The 22527-nt window shown below is 40.1% G+C and overlaps 1 protein-coding gene across 1 annotated transcript; it reads left to right on the top strand.

The window, feature by feature from the left end:
• The first annotated feature begins 15442 nt into the window (after positions 1–15442).
• ADAM21 (ADAM metallopeptidase domain 21) lies at positions 15443–21925 on the top strand. Its single transcript, XM_078448078.2, has 2 exons — positions 15443–15539; positions 19390–21925. Exon 2 carries the CDS (start codon positions 19520–19522, stop codon positions 21677–21679), a length of 2160 nt encoding a protein of 719 aa, XP_078304204.1. The 5' UTR covers positions 15443–15539; positions 19390–19519; the 3' UTR covers positions 21680–21925.
• Positions 21926–22527: the final 602 nt, after the last annotated feature.

A 22527-nucleotide genomic window follows, 5' to 3' on the forward strand; every position in this document is an offset into this window, starting at 1 on the left:
AACAAAACAAAACAAAACAAAACAAAACAAAACACCGAAATCTCCGATTTAATCAATTTCCAGCTCATAGTGAGTAAACATGTTTTCAGGTTATAAAACTTTTTTTTTTCTGATCGGTAGATAAATCGTTCATGTTCTTTGAACAATTTCTGGTAAAATGGGAATAAAGATGCCAATATCCAAATACTATTTGTTTTTTTACTTAGAAAAAAAAAGCATGGGGGTCCTTTAGGAGAGAGAGATTATCATTCCAGTAGTTTCCTAGGAATACTCAATATGTCTCATTACAATATCCTTTCATATATAAGGTGACAGTGACAGACTGTGAAGTTTGTCTAATAACATGGTAACTTCTCTCTTCTCCCTTGATTACCTTGAAAGTGGAAAGAGAAATATGTAATAATTATTTTATTTTATTTTATTTATTGTCAAATCACTCTGGTGTATGCCTGAAACGAATGTAATATTGTACATCAGTTATACCTCTATACTTAGCATACAATGAAATATACGTAGCATACAAGACGTATGCTTTTTTTTTTTTTTTTTGAGGTATACTTAGCATACAATAAAATACACAGATTTCAAAGTGGATCTTGATGACTTTTGATTTATAAACACCACCCTACCTTAGCTTGTTTTGGCCACTATAACAAAATACCGTAGACTGTGTGTCTTACAAACAAGAGAACTTTATTTCTCACACTTGTGGAGATACAAAGTCCAAGATCAAGTCAACCACACATCTATTGTCTGGTGAGAACGGCTTCTTGCTTCATAGATGGCACCTCTTGCTGTGAAGCCACATGGCAGAAGGGGTGAGAGAGCTCTCCGGGGTCTCTGTTATAAAGACACTGATCCCATTCGTGAGGGCTCCACCTTCATGACCTAAAGACGTTCCAAAGGCCCCAGCTCCTAATACCGTCGCCTTTGGGCTTAGGATTTCAACCTACGAATTTTGCAGGGACACAAACATTGAATCCATAGCACTCCTCAATGAAGATACAGAAGTTTCCTATCACTCCAGAAAGTTCCTTCCGTTCCTCCATTGCCACATCAGCCACATCAGGAAACTACTGATTTAAATTCTATTCCCGTAAATTACAGCCTATTCTAGACTATTCTAGAATTCATTCAAATTAAATCATGTATTCAGTTCCTTTGGTCTGATTGTTTCTGTCATCATCATAGCTGTGAGATAAATCCATGTTCTTACATGGATCAAAAGTTAGTTCTGACTTATGAGGGATTATTCCCCTGGATGAATATGCCAGTTTCTTTAATCATTCAGCTATTAAGGACTGGTTGTTTATTCCCAGTTTGTGGAATAAATTTCATGAATAACACTGCTCTGAAGATTCACATACAAGTCTGTGTGGGGAATTTCCTAGGGCCAGAATCGCTGGGACACAGGGTGGATAGAGGTTTAACTTTATAAGAAACTATTACCATACACGCTAATTTTTCTACTTATGGCCTCTATTTACTCCTTCTTTCCATCAATCACCCCAAGTGCATTCAGTTGTTATGAAGTATGAGAGAATCTAATTCTCTCCTCAAAATTCTTTTAAGAAGTTTCCGCTCTCCTCTCCATCCTTTGTTTTCTCTTTTCCTTAATTTTTTTAAATGTTTATTTTTGAGAGACAGACAGAGAGAGAGAGAGAGAGAGAGAGAACAAGCAGGGGAGGGACAGAAAGAGAGGGGGACAGAGGATCCAACGCGGGCTCTGTGCTGACAGCAGAGAGCCCGACGTGGGGCTCAAACTCACGAACCGCAAGATCATGGCCTGAGCCGAAGTCAGACACTTAACCAACTGAGCCTCCATCCTTTGTTTTAATTACATGTTGATCCCTGATGTCATTTAGGTTTGAGAAAGAAAAGTCCTTCGCTCACTTAAAATTCCACCAAATGCCCTCATTCTTCCCCTGTGACTTCTCCAAGAGACCATGGGACCTTTCAGCCCAGGTATACACACTGTTGTTCCCAATTCCTCCCATTTGTCCTCTTCTCTAGGTCCCCTGTGCTAGGACACCCAACTCACTGAGCACAGCTCCCCCCTCCTTAATGAACACACCATTATTATGTAATAGCTTCCCCTCCCTCCTCCACCTGTCTGGCCTCTGCCCAGCCCCCAGTCTCTCTCTGGTCTCCTCAGGACTCCACTGCTAGGAAAGCTGCTGTTTCAGGGATCATCTCGCCTGCCCCCCACCTGACTGCATCTTCTGTGGTCACAGGCTCCCTCACTCATGGGGCCTGCCTGGGCCCAGGCCCACTTGACAGGTGATCTCTGGCTGCCTCTGCTCTGGCTACTCCTGTCCCCGGTCTGCTGCTCCCATGCCTTCCCGGGATGGCGCTTCACTTCCTCTGAAGTTGTGATCCCCAGGAAGGTGTCCCACAGGGTGAGTGGAGCTGAGAGACAAGGCCAACTTTCCTATAAGATCCACTTCAGAGGCCAAAGACATGTGGTTCACATGAAAGTCAAGAAGAGCTTGCTGCCCAAACATTTTCCTGTTATCACCGACAATGATCAAGGTGCCATGCAGGAGGACTACCCGTTTGTCCCTCGAGACTGTTACTACCACAGCTACCTGGAAGGGGTTCCTGGGTCCATGGGCACACTGGACACCTGCTACGGGGGTCTGCATGGCATGCTGCAGGTGGATGACTTCACTTATGAAATAAAACCACTGGAGGCTTCTTCCAGATTCGAGCATGTGATTTCTCTACTTGTGTCAGAAGGAAGACCGTCAGAGTCTCAAAGGTGTAAGATTGAAGAACAATCTACAAATCAGGCATATGAAGAGGCAATGCTTTCCGGAGCTCCTAGGGCAGCCCCCGTTTATTTGTGGTGGCCACATAAGAAATATTTAAAAATTCACTACACGGTTTCTAACACGTTAACTGTACGGAATACTAATTACACTCGTATAATTGAAAATGTAGTGATTTTGAACAACATATTACATACCATTTACAAACCGAGTCTCCTAGATGTCAACATACGTGCTTTGTGCATATGGGATGGAATGGACAGGATTAATTTTAATGAGTTCTCGACTATTCAAGCAGCTATACTGAATATGGTTTGTGGAAGTTCTATGCTTTGTATGATGCAATTCGTCATGATACCTCAATACTTCTTACAGGACATAGACTCTTTGGGGCCTTATATTATGCCCACCACAATGGAATGTGCAACCCCAACTGGGGAGCAGCATATGTATGTGTAACAAATTATCACATATTTTTAGCTGCAGCTATTTCAGCACATACAGTAGGTCATAATTTGGGCATCCGACATGATGTACCCGGTTGTCATTGCTTTCGAAGAGAACACTGTGTCATGTCTCCATTACCTGGTTTATTGGATATGATGAGCAATTGTTCTTATGCAAGGTTGCATCACCGGATTTCTGGTTGGGATCCTTGTTTGAGCATACCAAATGTCCCATACAGAAATTTTCCTTATGTAGCTGCTCGTTGTGGTGACCTAATTGTAGATCGGAACAAACAATGTGATTGTGGCTCCTTAAAACAATGTTCTAAGAATAAGTGTTGCAAGACCAATTGTGTCCTTTTCCGTGGCAGTGATTGCAGTGAAGGACCCTGCTGTGTTAAGTGCAAATTTGCTCAACCTGGAAAGATTTGCAGAGACCAACTTGGTATTTGTGATCTGCCAGAATACTGTGATGGGAAAACGCATAATTGTCCAAATGACACGTACACCCAAGATGGAACCCCATGTTCAGCATTAGCTGTTTGTGTGAGAGGAAACTGTAGTGACCGTGACATGCAGTGTCAATCCCTTTTTGGCTTCCAAATTAAAGATGCTTCACCAGAGTGTTATGAACATTTGAATATACTAGGTGACCGATTTGGCAACTGTGGAGTGAGGGTGTCAGAAGGAGGAGGAAGGCCTTTTAAATGTGAAGAAGAAAATGTTCTTTGTGGAATGCTGCACTGTAGTAATGTCCATGAAATTCCTGGTGGAGGTGAGCACACTACATTTCGTCATATAATAATACCAGGTGTTACGGAAGAAAAATGCTTTGGATATGACGCACACCATGGGACAGATACGCCAGAAATGGGGCTTGTAGTGGATGGTGCAACATGTGGCCCAGGAAAATACTGTTTGAAACAGAATTGTACTTTTTACGAAGACATGGGTTTTGACTGCGATGTCAAGACATGCAACTTCAGAGGGGTGTGCAACAACAAGAAACATTGTCACTGTATGAAAGGTTGGAAACCGCCATTGTGTGACGAGAGAGGATTGGGTGGTAGTATAGACAGTGGCCCCCCACCTGACAGAGAAGTAGGTCTCACACCCAAAATAATTGTGAAGGTAAACAAGGCAGTACTTCTATTGACTCTTCGCTTAATTCTTTTTGTGACTTCAATCATCATTGGTAGGTTTCATCATTTAGAAGAGATACCAGAGGAGGAGAGACAAAGAAAACCCCCTAAACGCAAGTAAATACTAACTGGAATGCACCAGATGGGGAAAATCACATTGGCATATATAAGGAGAAATGATCAGTAATGTGATAATTACATAATCTTATAGTCATTCTGAAATTGTCATCTGAAAATAAAATGGCAATTTAAAAAAGTTCTGTGTGTTTAAATTTATTTAACGTTTCCTGCCTAGTCATATTCTTATTATTCTTAGAGATGATAGTAGAGACTCTTAGATTCATTAACAAGAAGACCAGTACTCTTCTAAGATGTGGATTCTAACATTTTATAGATGCCTGCATAGCAAATCTTGTTTGCTCTGGTATGCACTGGTTTTAACGAGTTATTGGACCATTTCCCAATTGGCTATATCCTAGACTATTGTTCTTTGTTCATTTTATTGATACTGTTAAACAAATAGCACTTATTTATTTTTAATTTTTTTTAAATGTTTATTTATTTTGGAGAGAGACAGAGTGCGAGTGGGGGAGGGGCATAGAGAGAGGGAGACCCAGAATCCGAAGCAGACTCCAGGCTCTGAGCTGTCAGCACAGGGCCCGACGCAGGGCTCAAAACCACAAACTGTGAGATCATGACCGGAAACAAAGTTGGACCTTAACCGACTGAGCCACCCAGGCACCCCTAAACAAATAGCATTTAAAGTAACAGTTGGGAGATACAGTGTGAACATAAGAAGTTTTGTGTCATGGGACATGAGTGTCAACAGATCTACCACCTGCAAAATATGTGCCCTTGGACAAAGTCTTAGGCTGTGACAGTTTCAAGGTCCACGTTCCCCTGGGAAATGAAATGCACTTTGCTAGGATTTTGTAATGATCAAAAGAAAGCACCTAAGAAGGGTCTCGCACATGTTAAGCATGTAATACACGCCATTATTCCCATTTTCTCATTATTACTCTTGGGTTTTGCTAAACCTGAGGTATTCCAGTATAATGAGCTTGGCATTGTATCTTTATCATAAAACCATCGTATGAGGAGCCATCTATTACTGACTGATGTATCACTGCTTAAGGCTTCTGGCTACTGAAGTTGTAGTAACTCACATACAAATCTTAGGAAGTGTCTGAACATAGCCTGTCTGTAAAGTACAGGGTGGAACTGTCTGATACATGTACAGAGAAAAAACTTACACTAAAGGAAACAGGAAGCAATCACTTCAGAAATCACGCTCGAGAAGGGGGTCTCGTAAGTGACGTGTGGTAGACTTGTGCTACGCAAATGCCTTAGGCCTCAGATCCAATTTCTTTCCAAAAATATGGTGTCCAGATGAGAATAGCACCAAAGGGTAGAGGAAGGATACAGCAGTAGAGAATCAACAAGAGTGCCACGCCGCACCATTGTAATCTGTCCATTTTTTACAGAGCTCTTACTCAGCACTTCTTGTCCAGATAGCTTATCTGGTAGAGTGATCTGGATCCCTGGTCTCAGTGGCGTGAGCCCCTGTTTACTGTGCCCTTGTCAAACTTGTGTTTCTGCATTTGCACTTGGCACCAGTATCTACTATCTACTAACGAATAAATCATGGGAATAAAAGGCCCAGCATAGGGAATATAGTTAATGATATTGTAATGGATTGTATGGTGACAGATGGTAGCTTCACTTGTGGTGAGCAAACCAGGATGTATGGATAAATAGAATCACTGTGATGAGTGACAGGCTGCAAACACCCCCACCCCCACCCCCAGGGGGATATGTATGTTATTCCCTGGGCACTCCTGGCTGCCCAAGAACAATGGAGAGGGGGGAAACAAATGGTTAACTGAGAGAGATCACAGCTCTTCAGGACATGAGTCTCCATCAGTTTACAAATATCTTAGTAAATTACAAGAAAAAGACAATATTATCAATAGTCTAATCTCCAGAAACCTATAGACTCAGTTTCCTGGAGCCCCAACATCACCCTCTCCTCCATAGTGATGTGGGGAACAAAGGCAAGAAGGAAATGGCAGGTAAAATTAAATTTTCTTATAACCTGCAGCCCACTGACAAATACTTGAGGCTGGCAGAGTAAGACGTTTCTCCAGTAACTCCCTACTGTCTTAATGTTAATGCCTTACTAGAGGAAAAACACCTTTAGCTTGACAATAGCAAGGCCTCAGGAATTTTAGAAGTCTTCTTTAGCATATCAAAGTCCCTCTGGAGGCCTCTCTTTAGTCTTTACCTTCCCCAATTCCATAAGTATATAACTAGTTCTTCACAACTTCAGCACAGCTCTCCCTGCCCACGGGTCCTGTCCCCATGCTTTAATCAAAATCACCTTTTTGCACCAAAGACGTCTTCAAGAATTCTTTCTTGGCCATCAGCTCTGGAACCCATGAACCCCCATCACCCCTAAACTTCATCAACTGTGTTATACACCTGAAAGTAATGTAACATTACTCAAATAAAAAATTTTTTTTTACACCACATTAAGGGGCATCTGGGTGGTTCAGTCGGTTAAGCATCTGACTCTTGATTTCAGATCAGGTCATAATCTGTCATAAGATCAAGCCTTGCATTGGGCTCCATGCTGGACTGGGCATGGAACTTGTTTAAGATTCCCTCTCTCCCTCCCTCTGCCCTTCATTCCCTCACACTTTTCGCTCTCAAAACAAACAAACAAAACCAACCCGCATTAAGATACCACTGCATAGCTACTGGAATAGTAAAAACATTTTAAGACTGACAATAACAAGTGCTAATGAGGATATGAAGCAACTCTCATCTATTGCTGGTGGGAGGCAAAACTATAGAGTTCTTTGAAAAAACCATTTGGCTCTTTCTCATCAAGGTAAACATATACTGGACTATACACTCAGCAATCCTACTTCTAAATATTTATCCTAGTGCATTGAGAACATAAGTCCATACAAAGATCTGTACGCAAATACTCATAGAAGCTTTGTTCATAATGGCCCCAAACTGGAAACAATCCAAATGTCAATCAATGGTGAATGAATAAGCAAACAGTGGTATATCCATACAATGGACGGCCACTCAGAAATAAAAAGGAACCAATTCCTGATTCATGCAACAACATGGGTGGATCTCAAACTAATGCTGAATTAAAGAAGTCAGATCCAATACACTGCAATACGGGATGACTATTTTATATGACATTTTGGAAAAGGCAAACCTATGGAGCCAGTCGGTGGTGTCAGGGGTTGGAGGGAGGGGGCTGACTGCAAAGAGGCACAGTGAAAGTTTTTGGGGTAAAAAATGTTCTACATCTAGCCTGGGATAGTTTCATGACTACGCATATTTGGCAAATTTTACTATCTACAAATTATACCTCAATAAATCTTTTTTCCAATAAATCTTTTAAAAATAACAACAGCAACAACAAAGAGTCTTCCACCTGCAGTGTGATGATGATAGCGGTTATTCTGCATGCCAAGCACCCTGTGGGGATGTTATTCTAACTGCTAAAGATACCAGGCCCAATTATATACATGGAGATTTGGGGAAGTGACCACTGGCTTGGACTATAGACCACTGAATTCACAGTAAGCTGGATATCAGCTAGGATTCCACTTATTGCCTGACGATCATAAGCTTTGGGGCTCTGAGTATCCACGTAAATGCTGAAATTTAGTCCAATTACCCTGGGTATTTCTCTCTAAAATAAAAAAAGTGATAACTGACATAGTTGATTAATATCTACCATATTTGTAAACATTTTCTGTTCATTATGCTTGTTCTTTGTCTTTCACTTTTTTTGTCTTCTGTGGTTTTAATTATGAAAAATTTTCTCATTCAAATGAAGTGTAGAAACCTCAGTTTCATTAAGCCCTTTGCCATTCCCTTTTTGGTGTATTTGTCTTAAATATTTCCATGTATATTTCCACCATATACATTGAGAATTACATTAGACAATATTTTTTTTCAGCAATCAAACATAATTTAGTAAATTAAAGAAAAGGAAAGTCCATTGTGTTTACTCATGTTTTTACTTCCATTCTCCTTCCTTAGGGCTGTTGTAAGATTCATTGTTTTATAATTTATTTTCTGCCTCAAGAATTTGCTTTAGCCATTGTTTTGGCCTGTCTGTGACAACTTCTCTTAGTTTACCTTAATTTGAAAATGTCTTGATTTCCTCTTCATTCCTGATGGATATTTTTACTGTATATAAAATTCTGGATTATTATTTTCTTTTAACTCTTGTGGAATATTTTACTACTTCCTTCCCACCTCCATGGTTTCTAATGAGAAATCTACTATTTTTCAATTTATTTTTCCTCTGTAGGTAATATTAGGCAAGATGTTTCTCTCTGCGTATTTTCAAGATTTTTTCTTTGTCTTTAGTTTTCAAATTTTTATTATGATATGTCATAGTATGGATTTCTTTGGGTATATCCTGTTTGTGGCACTCTCACATCTTGAATCTGTAGGCTATTTTGCAAAATTTGAGAAATCTTCAGCCATGAATTCTTTAGGTAATTTTTAGCCCAGCCCTATTTTTCTCTTTTTTTGCAACTGTGATAAACCTGAATGTTAGATCTTTTGTTGTAGTCATACAGATCCCAGAGGCTCTTCATATTTTTTCCAGTCTATTTTCTCTCTGCTTTCCAGATTTGGTAACAACTTTTCTGTACATTCAAGTTCACCATTTGTTTCCTTTGTTCTATTTTGTTGTTGAGCCCATCCAGTGGCTTTTTGGCTTTAGGTTTTGTACTTATTTGTTACAAAATTTTCATTACTTTGTTTTCTCTCTTATACTTCTTTGGAGAAACTATTTCTGCAAGTTTTTGTTTTTTCAACTGTTTCCATCATATTTGTTATTGCCAACTGAAACATTTTATGATTGCTGCTTCAAAATCCTCATCAGATACCTCCAACATCTGTTAGAATTGGCATATACAGATTGTCTTTCATCATTTAAGTTGAAACTTTCCTAGTTTGTTCTATGTTAGGTAAATTTTCATTTTATTCTGAGCACGTTGGGTGCTATATTTTGGGGCTTGAGATATTATTTAAATATCAGGCCCCCCTCTGATATTGCACTAGCAGTGGAAGCATTCCATTGTTATTGCTAGTGGTGACAGATGTCCAGATTTCAGGTGATATGCCAAGAGGAAGGAGAACCTCATACTGATAAGGTGTGGAAGTTCACTTTCACCCCTTTTGACCCCTTCTAATATTACCCTTGCTATGAGGTTGAAGGATGCCTCATTACTGCTACCCAATCCACTAACACTGCCAAATGAGGACCCCATTACTACATGACGAGAATGAAAGTCCCAGAACTCTATTTGACCTTCTCTGACACCACCCCAGTGCAGGGCCCAAGACAACTCATTAGAAGTGGGTGTGATTGGATGTTTAATCCCTCATGTGGCTCATGCTAATGAGGATGCATATAGAGTTACAATACTTCCCATGACATTTGGTTGGTGTAGGACAGTTATTTCATAAAAGGTTTCTGTCCAGTCTGCTCATTTCCTGGTCCTCTGGTTAGAGAGAGCAAACTTGTCTTGGAGGCTTTTTTTTTTTTTTTTGTCTGTGTCTATTGCATTTCAAGGTTGTAGACTTCTCCAGACTGCAATAGGGGTAAGAGAAAATGCGGAGACACATCAATAAAAGAAAGGACAAGAACCACATGATCCTCTCAATAGATGCAGAGAAACCATTTGACAAAAAACAGCATCCTTTCTTAATTAAAAACCCTCAAGAAAGTAGGGATAAAAGGATCATACCTGGAGATCATAAAAGCCATATATGAAAGACCCAACGCTAATATCATCCTCAAGAGGGAAAAACTTAGAACTTTCCCCCTAAGGTCAGGAACAAGACAGAGATGTCCACTCTTGACACTGTTATTCAACATAGTGTGGAAGTCTTAGCCTCAGCAATCAGACAACACAAAGAAACAAAAGACATCCGAATCGGCCAGGAGGAGGTCAAACTTTCACTCTTTGCAGGTGACATGATACTCTATATGGAAAACTCAAAAGATTCCACCAAAAAACTGCTAGAACTGATTCATGAATTCAGCAAAGTTGCAGGATATAAAATCAATGCACAGATACCGGTTGCATTCCAATACACCAACAATGAAGCAACAGAAAGAGAAATCATGGAATCAATCCCATTTACAGTGACACAAAGAAAACATAAAATACCTAGGAATAAATCTCTAACCAGAGAGGTGAAAAATCTATACACTGAAAACTATAGAAAGCTTATGAAAGAAATTGAAGAAAACACACACAAAAAAAAAATGCAAAAAGATTCCATGCTCCTGGATAGGAAGAACAAATATTGTTAAAATGTCGATACTACCCAAAGCAATCTACATATTCAATGCAATCCCTATCAAGATAACACCAGCATTCTTCACAGAGCTAGAACAAACAATCCTAAAATTTGTATGGAACCAGAAAAGGCCTCGAATAGCCAAAGCAATCTTGAAAAAACAAAACCAAAGCAGGAGGCATCACAATCCCAGACTTCAAGCTGTATTACAAAGCTGTAATCATCAAGACAGTATGGTACTGGCACAAAAACAGACACTCAGATCAGTGGAACAGAATAGAGAACCCAGAAATGGACCCACATATATACAGCCAACTAATCTTTGACAAAGCAGGAAAGAATATTCAGTGGAATAAAGACAGCCTCTTCAGCAAGTGGTGCTGGGAAAACAGGACAGTGACATGCAGAAAAATGAACCTGGACCACTTTTGTATAGCATACACAAAAATAAACTCAAAATGGATGAAAGACCTAAATGTAAGACAGGGAGCCATCAAAATTCTCGAGGAGAAAGCAGGCAAAAACCTCTTTGATCTTGGCTGCAGCAACTTCTTACTCAACACATCTCCAGAGGCAAGGGAAACAAAAGCAAAAATGAACTGTTGGAACCTCATCAAAATAAGAAGCTTCTGCACAGCGAAGGAAACAATCAGCAAAACTAAAAGGCAACTGACGGAATGGGAGAAGATATTTGCAAACAACATATCATATAAAGGGTTAGTATCCAAAATCTATAGGGAACTTATCAAACTCAACACCAAAAAAAACAACAACAACAACAACAAAAAACAAACAAACAAAAAAACCCCAAAAATAAAAATCCAGTGAAGAAATGGGCAAAAGACATGAACAGACACTTTTCCAAAGAAGACATCCAGATGGCCTGGATGAAACACATGAAAAACACATGAAAAAATGCTCAACATCACTCATCATCAAGGAAATACAAATCAAAACCACAATGAGATACCACCTCACACCTGTCAGAATGGCTAACATTAACAACTCTGGCAACAACAGATGTTAGGGAGGATGCGGAGAAAGAGGATCCCTTTTGCACTGCTAGTGGAATGCAGACTAGTGAAGCCACTCTGAAAAACAGTATGGAGGTTCCTCAAAAAATTAAAAATAGAACCACCCGGGGCGCCTGGGTGGCTCAGTCGGTTAAGCGTCCGACTTCGGCTCAGGTCACGATCTCGCGGTCTGTGAGTTCGAGCCCCGCATCGGGCTCTGTGCTGACTGCTCAGAGCCTGGAGCCTGTTTCAGATTCTGTGTCTCCCTCTCTCTCTGACCCTCCCCCGTTCATGCTCTGTCTCTCTCTGTCTCAAAAATAAATAAACGTTAAAAAAAAAAAAAAAAAAAAAAAATAGAACCACCCTACGATCCAGCAATTGCACTATTAGGTATTTATCCAAGGGATACAGGGATGCTGTTTTGAAGGGGCACATGCACCCCAATGTTTACAGCAGCACTATCAACGATAGCCTAAGTATGGAAAGAGCCCAAATGTCCATCGATGGATGAATGGATAAAGAAGATGTGGTATATACATACAATGGAGTATTACTCAGCAATCAAAAAGAATGAAATCTTGCCATTTGCAACTACATGGATGGAACTGGAGGGTATTATGCTAAGTGAAATTAGTCAAGAGAAAGACAAATATCATATGACTTCACTCATATGAGGACTTTAAGATAAAAAAACAGATGAACCTAAGGGAAGGGAAGCAAAAATAATAAAAGCAGGGAGGGGACAAAACATAAGAAACTCTTAAATATGGAGAATAAACAGAGGATTGCTGGAGGGGTTGTGGGAGGGGGATGGGCTAAATAGGTAAAGGGCATTAAGGAATCTACTCCTGAAATCATTGTTGCACTATATTTTAACTCTCTTGGATGTAACTTAAATGAAAGAAAAGAAAAAAGAAAAACAAACAAACAAACAAACAGCCGCATCTTAAACTCAACAAGCTGTGCACATTTAATATGTATAGCTTTTTGTATGTCAATCATTCGTCAATAAAGTGGTTTTAAAAATTTAAAAAGTTAAAAAAAAAAAAAAGAAAGAAATTGCAGAGAAATTCCTGCCATGTTGTTCCTTAGGTCCCAATGTCCTTAGCTGGTTTGTATTCTTTGCTCTACCTTTCTGAACTTTCTTATGTTTGTTTTATACACAAAGAATGATGTTTTAACTTATAGTGAGCAAGAGCAATAGGGGTAAGAGTGTTTATCTTTTCTGAAAGCAGAAGTCCTCAATGCTATTTTTTTTTTTTAATTTTTTTTTTCAACGTTTTTTATTCATTTTTGGGACAGAGAGAGACAGAGCATGAACGGGGGAGGGGCAGAGAGAGAGGGAGACACAGAATCGGAAACAGGCTCCAGGCTCCGGGCCATCAGCCCAGAGCCCGACGCGGGGCTCGAACTCACAGACCGCGAGATCGTGACCTGGCTGAAGTCGGACGCTTAACCGACTGCGCCACCCAGGCGCCCCTCCTCAATGCTATTTTTAAAGGAAATGGTCTTCTTCAGCAAGAGAAACAATCTTCTTTCAGCAAGGGAGATCAAGCCAAAACTACTTTTGGAAGCTTTCAATCCTTCCCTACCTCTAGATCTCCCAGGATACCATCCTATCAGAAGCGGGCACTCTAGTCTTGCTATCAAAACTTTTCTAGGGGGCGCCTGGGTGGCTCAGTCGGTTAAGCGTCCGACTTTGGCTCAGGTCACGATCTCGCGGTCCGCGAGTTCGAGCCCTGCGTCGGGCTCTGGGCTGATGGCTCAGAGCCTGGAGCCTGCTTCTGATTCTGTGTCTCCCTCTCTCTCTGCCCCTCCCCCGTTCATGTCTGTCTCTCTCTGTCTCAAAAAATAAATAAACGTTAAAAAAAAAAAAAAAAACTTTTCTAGGATTAAGCATCTGTAGTGTCCTATACTCTCATTTCCTGGGATAGGTTTTCCTAATTTTTAAAAATATTTTTAGGGGCGCCTGGGTGGCGCAGTCGGTTAAGCGTCCGACTTCAGCCAGGTCACGATCTCACGGTCCGTGAGTTCGAGCCCCGCGTCAGGCTCTGGGCTGATGGCTCGGAGCCTGGAGCCTGCTTCCGATTCTGTGTCTCCCTCTCTCTCTCTGCCCCTCCCCCGTTCATGCTCTGTCTCTCTCCCAAAAATAAATAAAAAACGTTGAAAAAAAAAATTAAAAAAAAAAATATTTTTATTTTATTTTTGAAAGAGAGAGACAGAGTGTGAGCTGGGGAGGGGCAGAGAGAGAAGGAGACACAGAATATAAAGCAGGCTCCAGACTCTGAGCCATCAGCACAGAGCCTGATGTGGGGTTTGAACTCACAGACCATGAGATCATGACCTGAGCTGAAGTTGGACACCCAGAAAACTGAGCCAGCCAGGTGCCCCAGTTTTCTTAATTGTTAATCATCCTTGGCATAGGAGCAAATTTTATCTCCCCAGTTCAGTTCCAGACAAAAGTTTTTAATGCACCTTTCCTAAGACAGGGGTTGTCTAGTTCTACCTGGATGAATGAGACAGTTTATGAAAAGGAACCTCCAAGCAAGTGTTAAAAGGTGGAAGAGGAACAGTAATCCTCCAGACTGAGAAGGCACATTGAAACAGAAAAATGAAGGAAGTCATTCCATACTGTTTACACAGGGTTTTATTCAGGGTAACTTACAAGAGTACTGAGTGAACAGTGATCCTGGCACTATGCAGCAATTCTCTGCAAAGTCAGGACCCTAACCCACAGATTTTATAAGACAAAGGGTAGTTATCTAAAGTGGTGCCATCTGTGCACCAGAGGAAAGATTAGAAGGCTTCTTGCATTCTGGTCAGAGTGTACATTAACCTCCATGAGGCCTGGAACACAGAGCCCCAAGGGAGTCATTGCATGGACATGAACAAGATGGAGGGCCAAAGATGGAGTCAGTGTTGTCAGCACTCCTACAGCAGATTTCTGAGAAAACCAGCATGAATAGAAGAAACTTTTTCTGAGATGAAATTGAAAAGGACTATCATCAAAAATGCTTCCAATTGATAGTTGTAGAGTTCTTAATCTCCTAGTTACATTAAAAGGTGGCAAGACTCATTGGCCAAGAATCCTTTTAAAACAGAATCTACTCAGTGTTAGCATTAATATTTTACTGAATTGATTTTTATTCTATGTAATGTTTACATAGTTAAAGTCATCTTATAGATTATATGTTTTGCAAACACTATGTCACAAATTCTCTAGCAAATGATTTTGAGTATATTTTTCTCAAAAACATGAAAGGAGATACAATTTTTAAAACTTGTATATAAAACAAAAACTCAAAGCTATAAACTCTATAAAAATATTGAATATGGTAATTATAAAGGGAATTATATCAATGTTGTCTAGATTATTTAGAAAATATTTGATACTGAATGTAGACTTTGATCTTGACAGAGTACAGAGTCATGATACAATTTAGTTCCATAGTGAAAAGTGATTGTACAGTCTAGGCCAACACAGTAGCATGAGGAAAATTATGAAGCAGAAATGAAGCTACATTGTAAGAGGACATAGAATGGAGTAGAGGAGGCTAGCCAGTTCCAATTATATTGAAGTTGCATAGAATTAGTGGAGCCAGAGCATCCTTGACAGCCAGTTGTTTCTGAAGAAGTGAAAGATCCATGTTGCTAAGCAGGTGAATTTAGAACTTAGTTACCTGGGAGATAAAAGGAGGAGGGCTTATGTTTCCCTTTGTTATGCGAGGTCAACTACCAACCTTTGTTCTTGATAAGTGTGGTACAAACCATTAAGAAAGAAAAGACCACGGAAATAACTTTATTGTGTTGGTAAGTCATCTGTTAAGTTTGGTTTTCTGCATGAGTTGGGAGCCAGAGTAGGACCATGGATAATGTGAAGTTTCTTAATTTTTGTTTTGTTTTCCTTTTTAAAGATGGACGAAACTTGAGCATGGGTGGGGAGTAAGGTGCTGCAGTAGGGTGATCAACTACTCCAGTTTTCCTCAGACCGAGGACATGCTTGGGATGCGGGGCTTTCAGTTTTAAAACAAGGACAGTCCTGGGTGAACTAGAATGAGTTGGTTACTCCAACTGCCAGTAAAGAACAGATGAAACAGAGTTGAAAGTAGAGAACATTAACAGAATCAGTCCACATGTAGGTAAGAGATGTGATGTGGAACAGAAGATGAGGGGCTACTACCTGAACTTGGGGGAGAATTACTTTTCCACTGAGACGGGGATATGGAGTGGGATAGAAAGAGAGGTAGAAATGCGTATGGATTCAGTTAGGTATGTAACAGTGAAAATCATAGAAAGCATTTCATCTTTAGATTTGGCATCACTAGGGGCGCCTGGGTGGCTCAGTCGGTAAAGTGTCCGACTTCGGCTCGGGTCATGATCTTGCGGTTTGTGAGTTCGAGTCCCGCATCAGACTCTGTTCATTCTGTGTCTTCCCCTCTCTCTGCCCCTCCCATGCTCCTGCTCTGTCTGTCTCTGTCTCTCAATGATAAATAAATGTTAAAAAAAATTTATAGATTTGGTATCACTATACATATATAGCGGGTTGAAGAATAAAAAATCCATTTTATATTGTGATTCAGTGGCCACATATATACAAACACTCCAAAAATTTTGGCACCATCTGTATGAGTTGCTAAGGGACTTCTAGGAATGGCCTCTAATATTTTTATTCAATTTCTTTTAAAAACAGCCTGCAGGTCATGATCCATTAAATTGATTTTATGACTCTCTAATTTAGACATTGGTGACAGACAGATGGGAAAATAGTGCATTCAAGCATGATGGAATAAGAGAGGAGATGCACAGGTAGAGAGGTCTTTAGGAATTTGACATAGCTGTAGGGAAAGAAAGAGTTGATAAAACATATGGAGGAGGGCTGTTGTCTACTTTGAGATTCCAATAACATTAGAAAATAAAGATTTTTAATGACACCGCTTCACAGTATTAATGGAGGGTGATGTTCCTTTAGGAATTTGGGTGTCTGAGATCCTAAGAATAATATAAGGAGGACAACGAGTATGGCTCAAAGATTCTTTGGAGAATTTCTTTTTGTTGCCTGCTCTCAAGATGAGCTCTAAGTATGATAGGACATGGTTTATAGAGCTCAGCAGCCTTCTCTCCAACACTCTTATGGCCCTTCTCACTTTCCATCCTCCCATCCACAATGATTCCCACTCCATAATAAACAACAAACATACAAAGAAAGCTATGAAGAGCAAATCTAGAAGTCAGGATTTCACCCAATTCAGAGATCTTTATCCTTGGAAGTTTTCATATAGTTGAATTTGTCTATGAATTTTGCTGTTCCCTTGTGGGCTACTTGCACCTTGGAATAAAGTGTTTATCCACTGCTCACATGGTCCAAGCTCTCTAGGCAGGTTAACACTAAGAATATTGTTCAGATCAATGCATCCTCCTATCTACCAGCACCCATATAGCAAATCTAGAATAAATAATAAACTAAAATAATGTATATTAAGAAGGAAAAGATGAAGTCTACTTGGTTAACTATTTAACTCTGTGACTGAAAGGCAATCAGAATGAATGGATTTTTAGCTACTGACACTACACACAAATGAGGAAACCCAGAATATTAGGGATGTGTAAATGTAATGTCCTAGAAAATGAAGAAAAGAGCAATAAGGCATAGGAAGGTTTGAAATATCAGCTGATTTCTTGTCTGCATTTCTTAGGATGGAGAACCCGGACAAACTATTCCAGTTCCAATTGTGGATTCCCTTTTTAAGATCTTCACACATATTGTTTTGAGCATCCCCCCTGCCCCCACTGCAGTAGTGCATGCTAGTTTTGATAGAGAAATGGAAAAAGTATGTGACAGAATTAATCCAAGTTTTGTTTTGTTTGAAAAGAATCCAGCCTCACAACTTGTTATTGGTAACAAAAAATTACATAAATTATTGAATTTCAGAAAAACTTTATCAAGTTTTTTATATATGAGTTACAATATTTCAAGGCATTTCAAATTTTCCTGTGTAGGGCTAATTTAGAACACTCTTATTTTGATGAGTTTCATAAACTACATTGCTTAAAATCTCCCAGGGGTTTATGGAGGTCTATACATTAAGAGTCCCCAAATCATAACCTTTATTAGTCTTAGATTAATCTGGTTCAGATCATAATTATAATGGTCTGATTGCGTGTCTGTTTTCCCACAAACTCAGTGCTTCTTAGCCTAATTTTTGTCATTTAGCTGAGACTATGATGAAGTCTACAGACACTCTCCTCAGCAAAAGAACACAAAACATTTACAATATTAGATACAATATTATAGGCACCTTAAAGCTCATTCTTGTGCCTGCCACAAATTTCTGCCCTAAACGGATAATTTATTCAATGCTCTCTATTTTTTAGTTCTCTAGTATCTAGCATAATGTCTGTACTTCATATACTTCAAACACATAAATTCTTGTTTAACGCATAAGGAAAGAAATGAATGAGTGTTGCTAGTCAGACTGCATGCCATGTACAGAAATTATCCACTGTCGTCAAAAGCTGTCAGTAAATATATTTGAGCAAACATTAGGAATTTCCCCAATCCTAAAATTCTAAGCACTCTGATGACGTTGCCTCAAGAAGACAGAGTTCCTTTTCCCAAGCCTTTGAACTTTATAGATTCTCATTTTCTTTTTATAAGGCATTTTCTTTTGTTTTTGACATCCTTCTACAGATAACAATGTTGTTCTCCCCATTCCTTTAGAGGATATTAACTTTTTAGGAATCTTTTCCTCTTCTAAAAATAATAATCAAATACGAACACATTTTAAGTAGCATTCATCCATAATCCAAGTACTTCACCACTCCTCTCCCCTTTTTTCATTTTTCACTGTATAAAGAACTATAAGGGCGTCTGGGTGGCTCTGTCAGTTGAGCATCTGACTCTTTGTTTTGGCTCAGGTCATGATCCCAGGGTGGTAAGATTGAGGCCTGTGTCAGGCTCCACACTGGCCGTGGAGCCTGTTTAAGATTTTCTCTCTTTCCCCCCTTCCTGCCCTTCTCCCCAACTTGCATGTGCTCTCTCTCTCGAATTAAAAAAAAAAAAAAAAAAGAACTATACTAGGCATTATAGGGATACTAAAATGAGTTAAAATCATAAATCTGGCACTCAGCGATCTTGCAGTCCACAGAGCTGTGAATGAATGCAAACACAGCGAGGAGACAAGTAAATAACTTGCAATAAAGAAAGATTAAAGCAAATCATAAGGCCAAAGCAAACTGACATTAAGAACGGTATTGTTTATGATCTATCTCTCCAGGTTTGACAGTCAAAGGGGAAAGTATCAGTAGTTATACAGGGGCAACAGGCATAGACCAACATGGTCTTGGACAAATTGAGATACTGAGTCACCCTACTCTTAAGTCTCTTTAGTTTGGTGTTAAGTTTTTATCGTGGAGATTTTCATACTGCCTACATGGGTTGAGATAATTGTATGAAAACCCAAGTACTTATCATCAATCTTCAACCATTATCAACATATGGTCAATACTGTCTTATTATACCCCTCTGAATTCCCACCCCCATCTATTGAAAGCAACTCCAAAGCATTTTCTTAATTCATTAATCACTTTTTTGCCATTCAATTCTTTCTCATTTTCCTTATCCAATCCCACCACCTCCCCACCCTCTTATTTTCACTTTCAGCACTGCAGCTGATGTCCATTTCTGCCAGGACGCAGATCCTTAAAGGTCAGCTCTACACAATGACCAATTAGGAGGAACCAGAACAGCAGTGCCTCACACTCTTTTTCCCTGGACAGATGACTTCATAACGATGGCTGGTGAGGCTGAGGTGGCCATGAGAATTGTTCTCCTGCTGTTCTGGGTTGGAATGTCTCTGTTCCCTTCCAGCTTCTCCCAGGCCGGGCCCTCCCAATGCCTCAGCCACCCAGAAGTTGTGGTCCCCTTAAAGGTGACCGGCAAGGGCAGAAGTGCAAAAACTCCAGGCTGGCTCTCCTACAGCCTACAGTTTGGGGGCTGGAGACATGTTGTCCATATGAAGATCAAGAAGCTCTTGGTTTCCAGACACTTCCCAGTATTCACATACACAGATCAGCATGCTCTTCTCCAGGATGAGCCTTTTGTTCCCGACGACTGCTACTATCATGGTTATGTGGAAGGAGTCCCTGAGTCCCTGGTTTCCCTCAGTACCTGTTCTGGAGGTTTTCGAGGAATGCTGCAGATAAATGACCTTGCTTATGAAATTGAGCCCATCAGGCACTCTACCACATTTGAACACTTGGTTTATGAGATAAACACTAATGAGACACAATTCCCACCTATGAGATGTGGCTTAACAATGAAGGAAACTGCACTCCAACAGTTGAGATTTGAAGAGGCTAACAAACCAACTCTGAAGCAAAATTCTAATGATAAATGGTGGACCCACTCATGGTTTCTGGAGCTGATTGTGGTGGTAGAGAGCAATTTCTTAGTTTATTCTCAAAGCAACTTCTCAAAGGTACAGGAGGATGTGTTTCTTGTTGTCAACATAGTAGATTCCATTTATGAGCAGTTGGGTACTTATGTGATTTTGATTGGGATTGAGATTTGGAATCAAGGAAATATTTTCCAAATGATAAGCATAGAACAGGTTCTGAAGGATTTCTCTCAGTGGAAACAAATCAGTCTTTCCTGGCTACAGTATGATGTTGCACATTTTTTCATAAAAAATTCACTTATAAGTGTACTTGGTATAGCCTATGTTGCAGGAATATGTCATCCTCCTATTGATTGTGGGGTTAACAATTTCCAAGGAGACTCGTGGTCTCTTTTTGCCCTCACTGTCGCCCATGAATTAGGACATACTTTGGGTATGCAGCATGATGAAGAATTCTGTTTGTGTGAGCAAAGTGGCTGCATCATGAATGCTACCAGAGTTCCAGCAAAGAAATTCACCAATTGTAGTTACACAGATTTTACAAAGACCACTTTAAACCAGGGATCATGTCTACACAATATTCCACATCCAGGGGAAGTCTTTATGCTTAAGCGCTGTGGGAATGGTGTGGTTGAAGGAGAAGAGGAATGTGACTGTGGATCTATAAAGCAGTGTCAACAGGATCCCTGTTGTCTGTTGAGCTGCACTCTGAGGCCTGGGGCTGCTTGTGCTTTTGGGCTTTGTTGCAAAGACTGTAAGTTCATGCCATCAGGGAAACTCTGTAGACATCAGGTCAATAAATGTGACCTTCCAGAGTGGTGCAATGGGACATCCCATCAGTGCCCCGAAGATGCGTATGTGCAGGACGGGGTTCCCTGTGGTGACGGTGCCTACTGCTATAGAGGGAGGTGTAACAACCATGACGAACAATGCAGGGAGATTTTTGGTGAAGGTGCAAAGGGTGCATCTCAGAGTTGCTACAAAGAAATCAACACTCTGGGAAACCGTTTTGGCCACTGCGGTATAAATGGCACGACATACCTAAAATGTAATACCTCAGATATCTTTTGTGGCAGAGTTCAATGTGAGAATGTGAGGGTTATTCCCCATCTGAGAGATCACTCTAATTTGCAGCAAACTCACATCAATGGTGTCACCTGCTGGAGTATTGACTATCATGTAGGAATGGACACACCTGATGTTGGGGAAGTAAAAGATGGCACCATGTGTGGCCCAGGAAAGATCTGCATTCACAAGAAGTGTGTCAGTCTGTCTCTCTTATCACAAGTCTGCCTGGCTGAGACCTGCAACACGAAGGGGATCTGCAATAATAAACATCACTGCCACTGTGACTACGGGTGGTCCCCACCTCACTGCCTGCGCAGAGGCTATGGAGGTAGTGTTGACAGTGGCCCAGCATCTGCCAAAAAAGTTTTCTTGCTGCTAGTTGGGAGTCTTACTTTGTCTGTTTTGTTTTTACTGTCAGCTGCTGTATTTATGTACTTTAGAAAACATTTTGGTCCCAAGGAGACTAAGGCACCGTCTTCAGGTTAGGAAAATGCCTCTAATTTAATATCCTGTGCATTATTAAGTTTTAGTCTCTTGGCAGGGAAAATGTTACTACATGCCCAAAACCAAGCACATTACTGACAATTTACAGAAAAATGCAGGAAACTTCTCTTTTGTCAGTATCAGAAGTATCAAGAAACATTGCCATTAAGCAAAGGTAATTCCTAACATCTTCCTATCTACTGTTCATTGTTATAAGCAGCAAATAAAGCTCCATTTCCCCCAAATTTATCCTCTTTGTGTTTCTTCAGCACAGATATGATTCACGGGAAAGGCAGGAGACAGGTATCTGAGAACACAGACTTCATTTACTTCCAGAGTAACTTTTCAAAGGTGCAGAGAATGTATTTCTTGTTGACACAGTGGATTCCATTCATCAGCAGTTGGGTACTTATGTGATTTTGAGTGGGATTGGGATTTGGGATATTGGAAATGTTTTCCCAATGATAAGCACAGAACAAACAGACTGCCAAGTTCATGCCATCAGGGGAACTCTGTAGACATCAGGTCAATAAATGTGACCTTCTGGCATAGTGCAATGGGACATCCCATCAGTGGCCAGCAGATGGGTATGTGCAGAATGGGATTCCCTGTAGCAACAGTGCCCACTGCTATCAAAAGAGAGGTATAAAGGAGGAGAAATTACTCAAATGTTTCTAACATTCTGCTCCAAAATCTGAAAAGAAAAATGATAATAATGTTTGTCCCACCCAACCTCCTGGGTTTATTTGGTAACCAAAAGAGAGAAAGAAATGAATTTTTATTAAAGTGTAAACAAATTGTTTATTATTTTTTTTTTAAAATTTTTTTTTTAACGTTTATTTATTTTTGAG

The sequence above is a fragment of the Panthera onca genome, chromosome B3 (assembly GCF_046562875.1).
Source record: "Panthera onca isolate mPanOnc1 chromosome B3, mPanOnc1 haplotype 2, whole genome shotgun sequence".
In the NCBI taxonomy this organism is placed as follows: domain Eukaryota; kingdom Metazoa; phylum Chordata; class Mammalia; order Carnivora; family Felidae; genus Panthera; species Panthera onca.

Excerpts from the sequence above, each read along its gene's own strand:
- ADAM21 (XM_078448078.2), top strand. The coding sequence starts at position 19,520 with ATGGCTGGTGAGGCTGAGGTGGCCATGAGAATTGTTCTCCTGCTGTTC.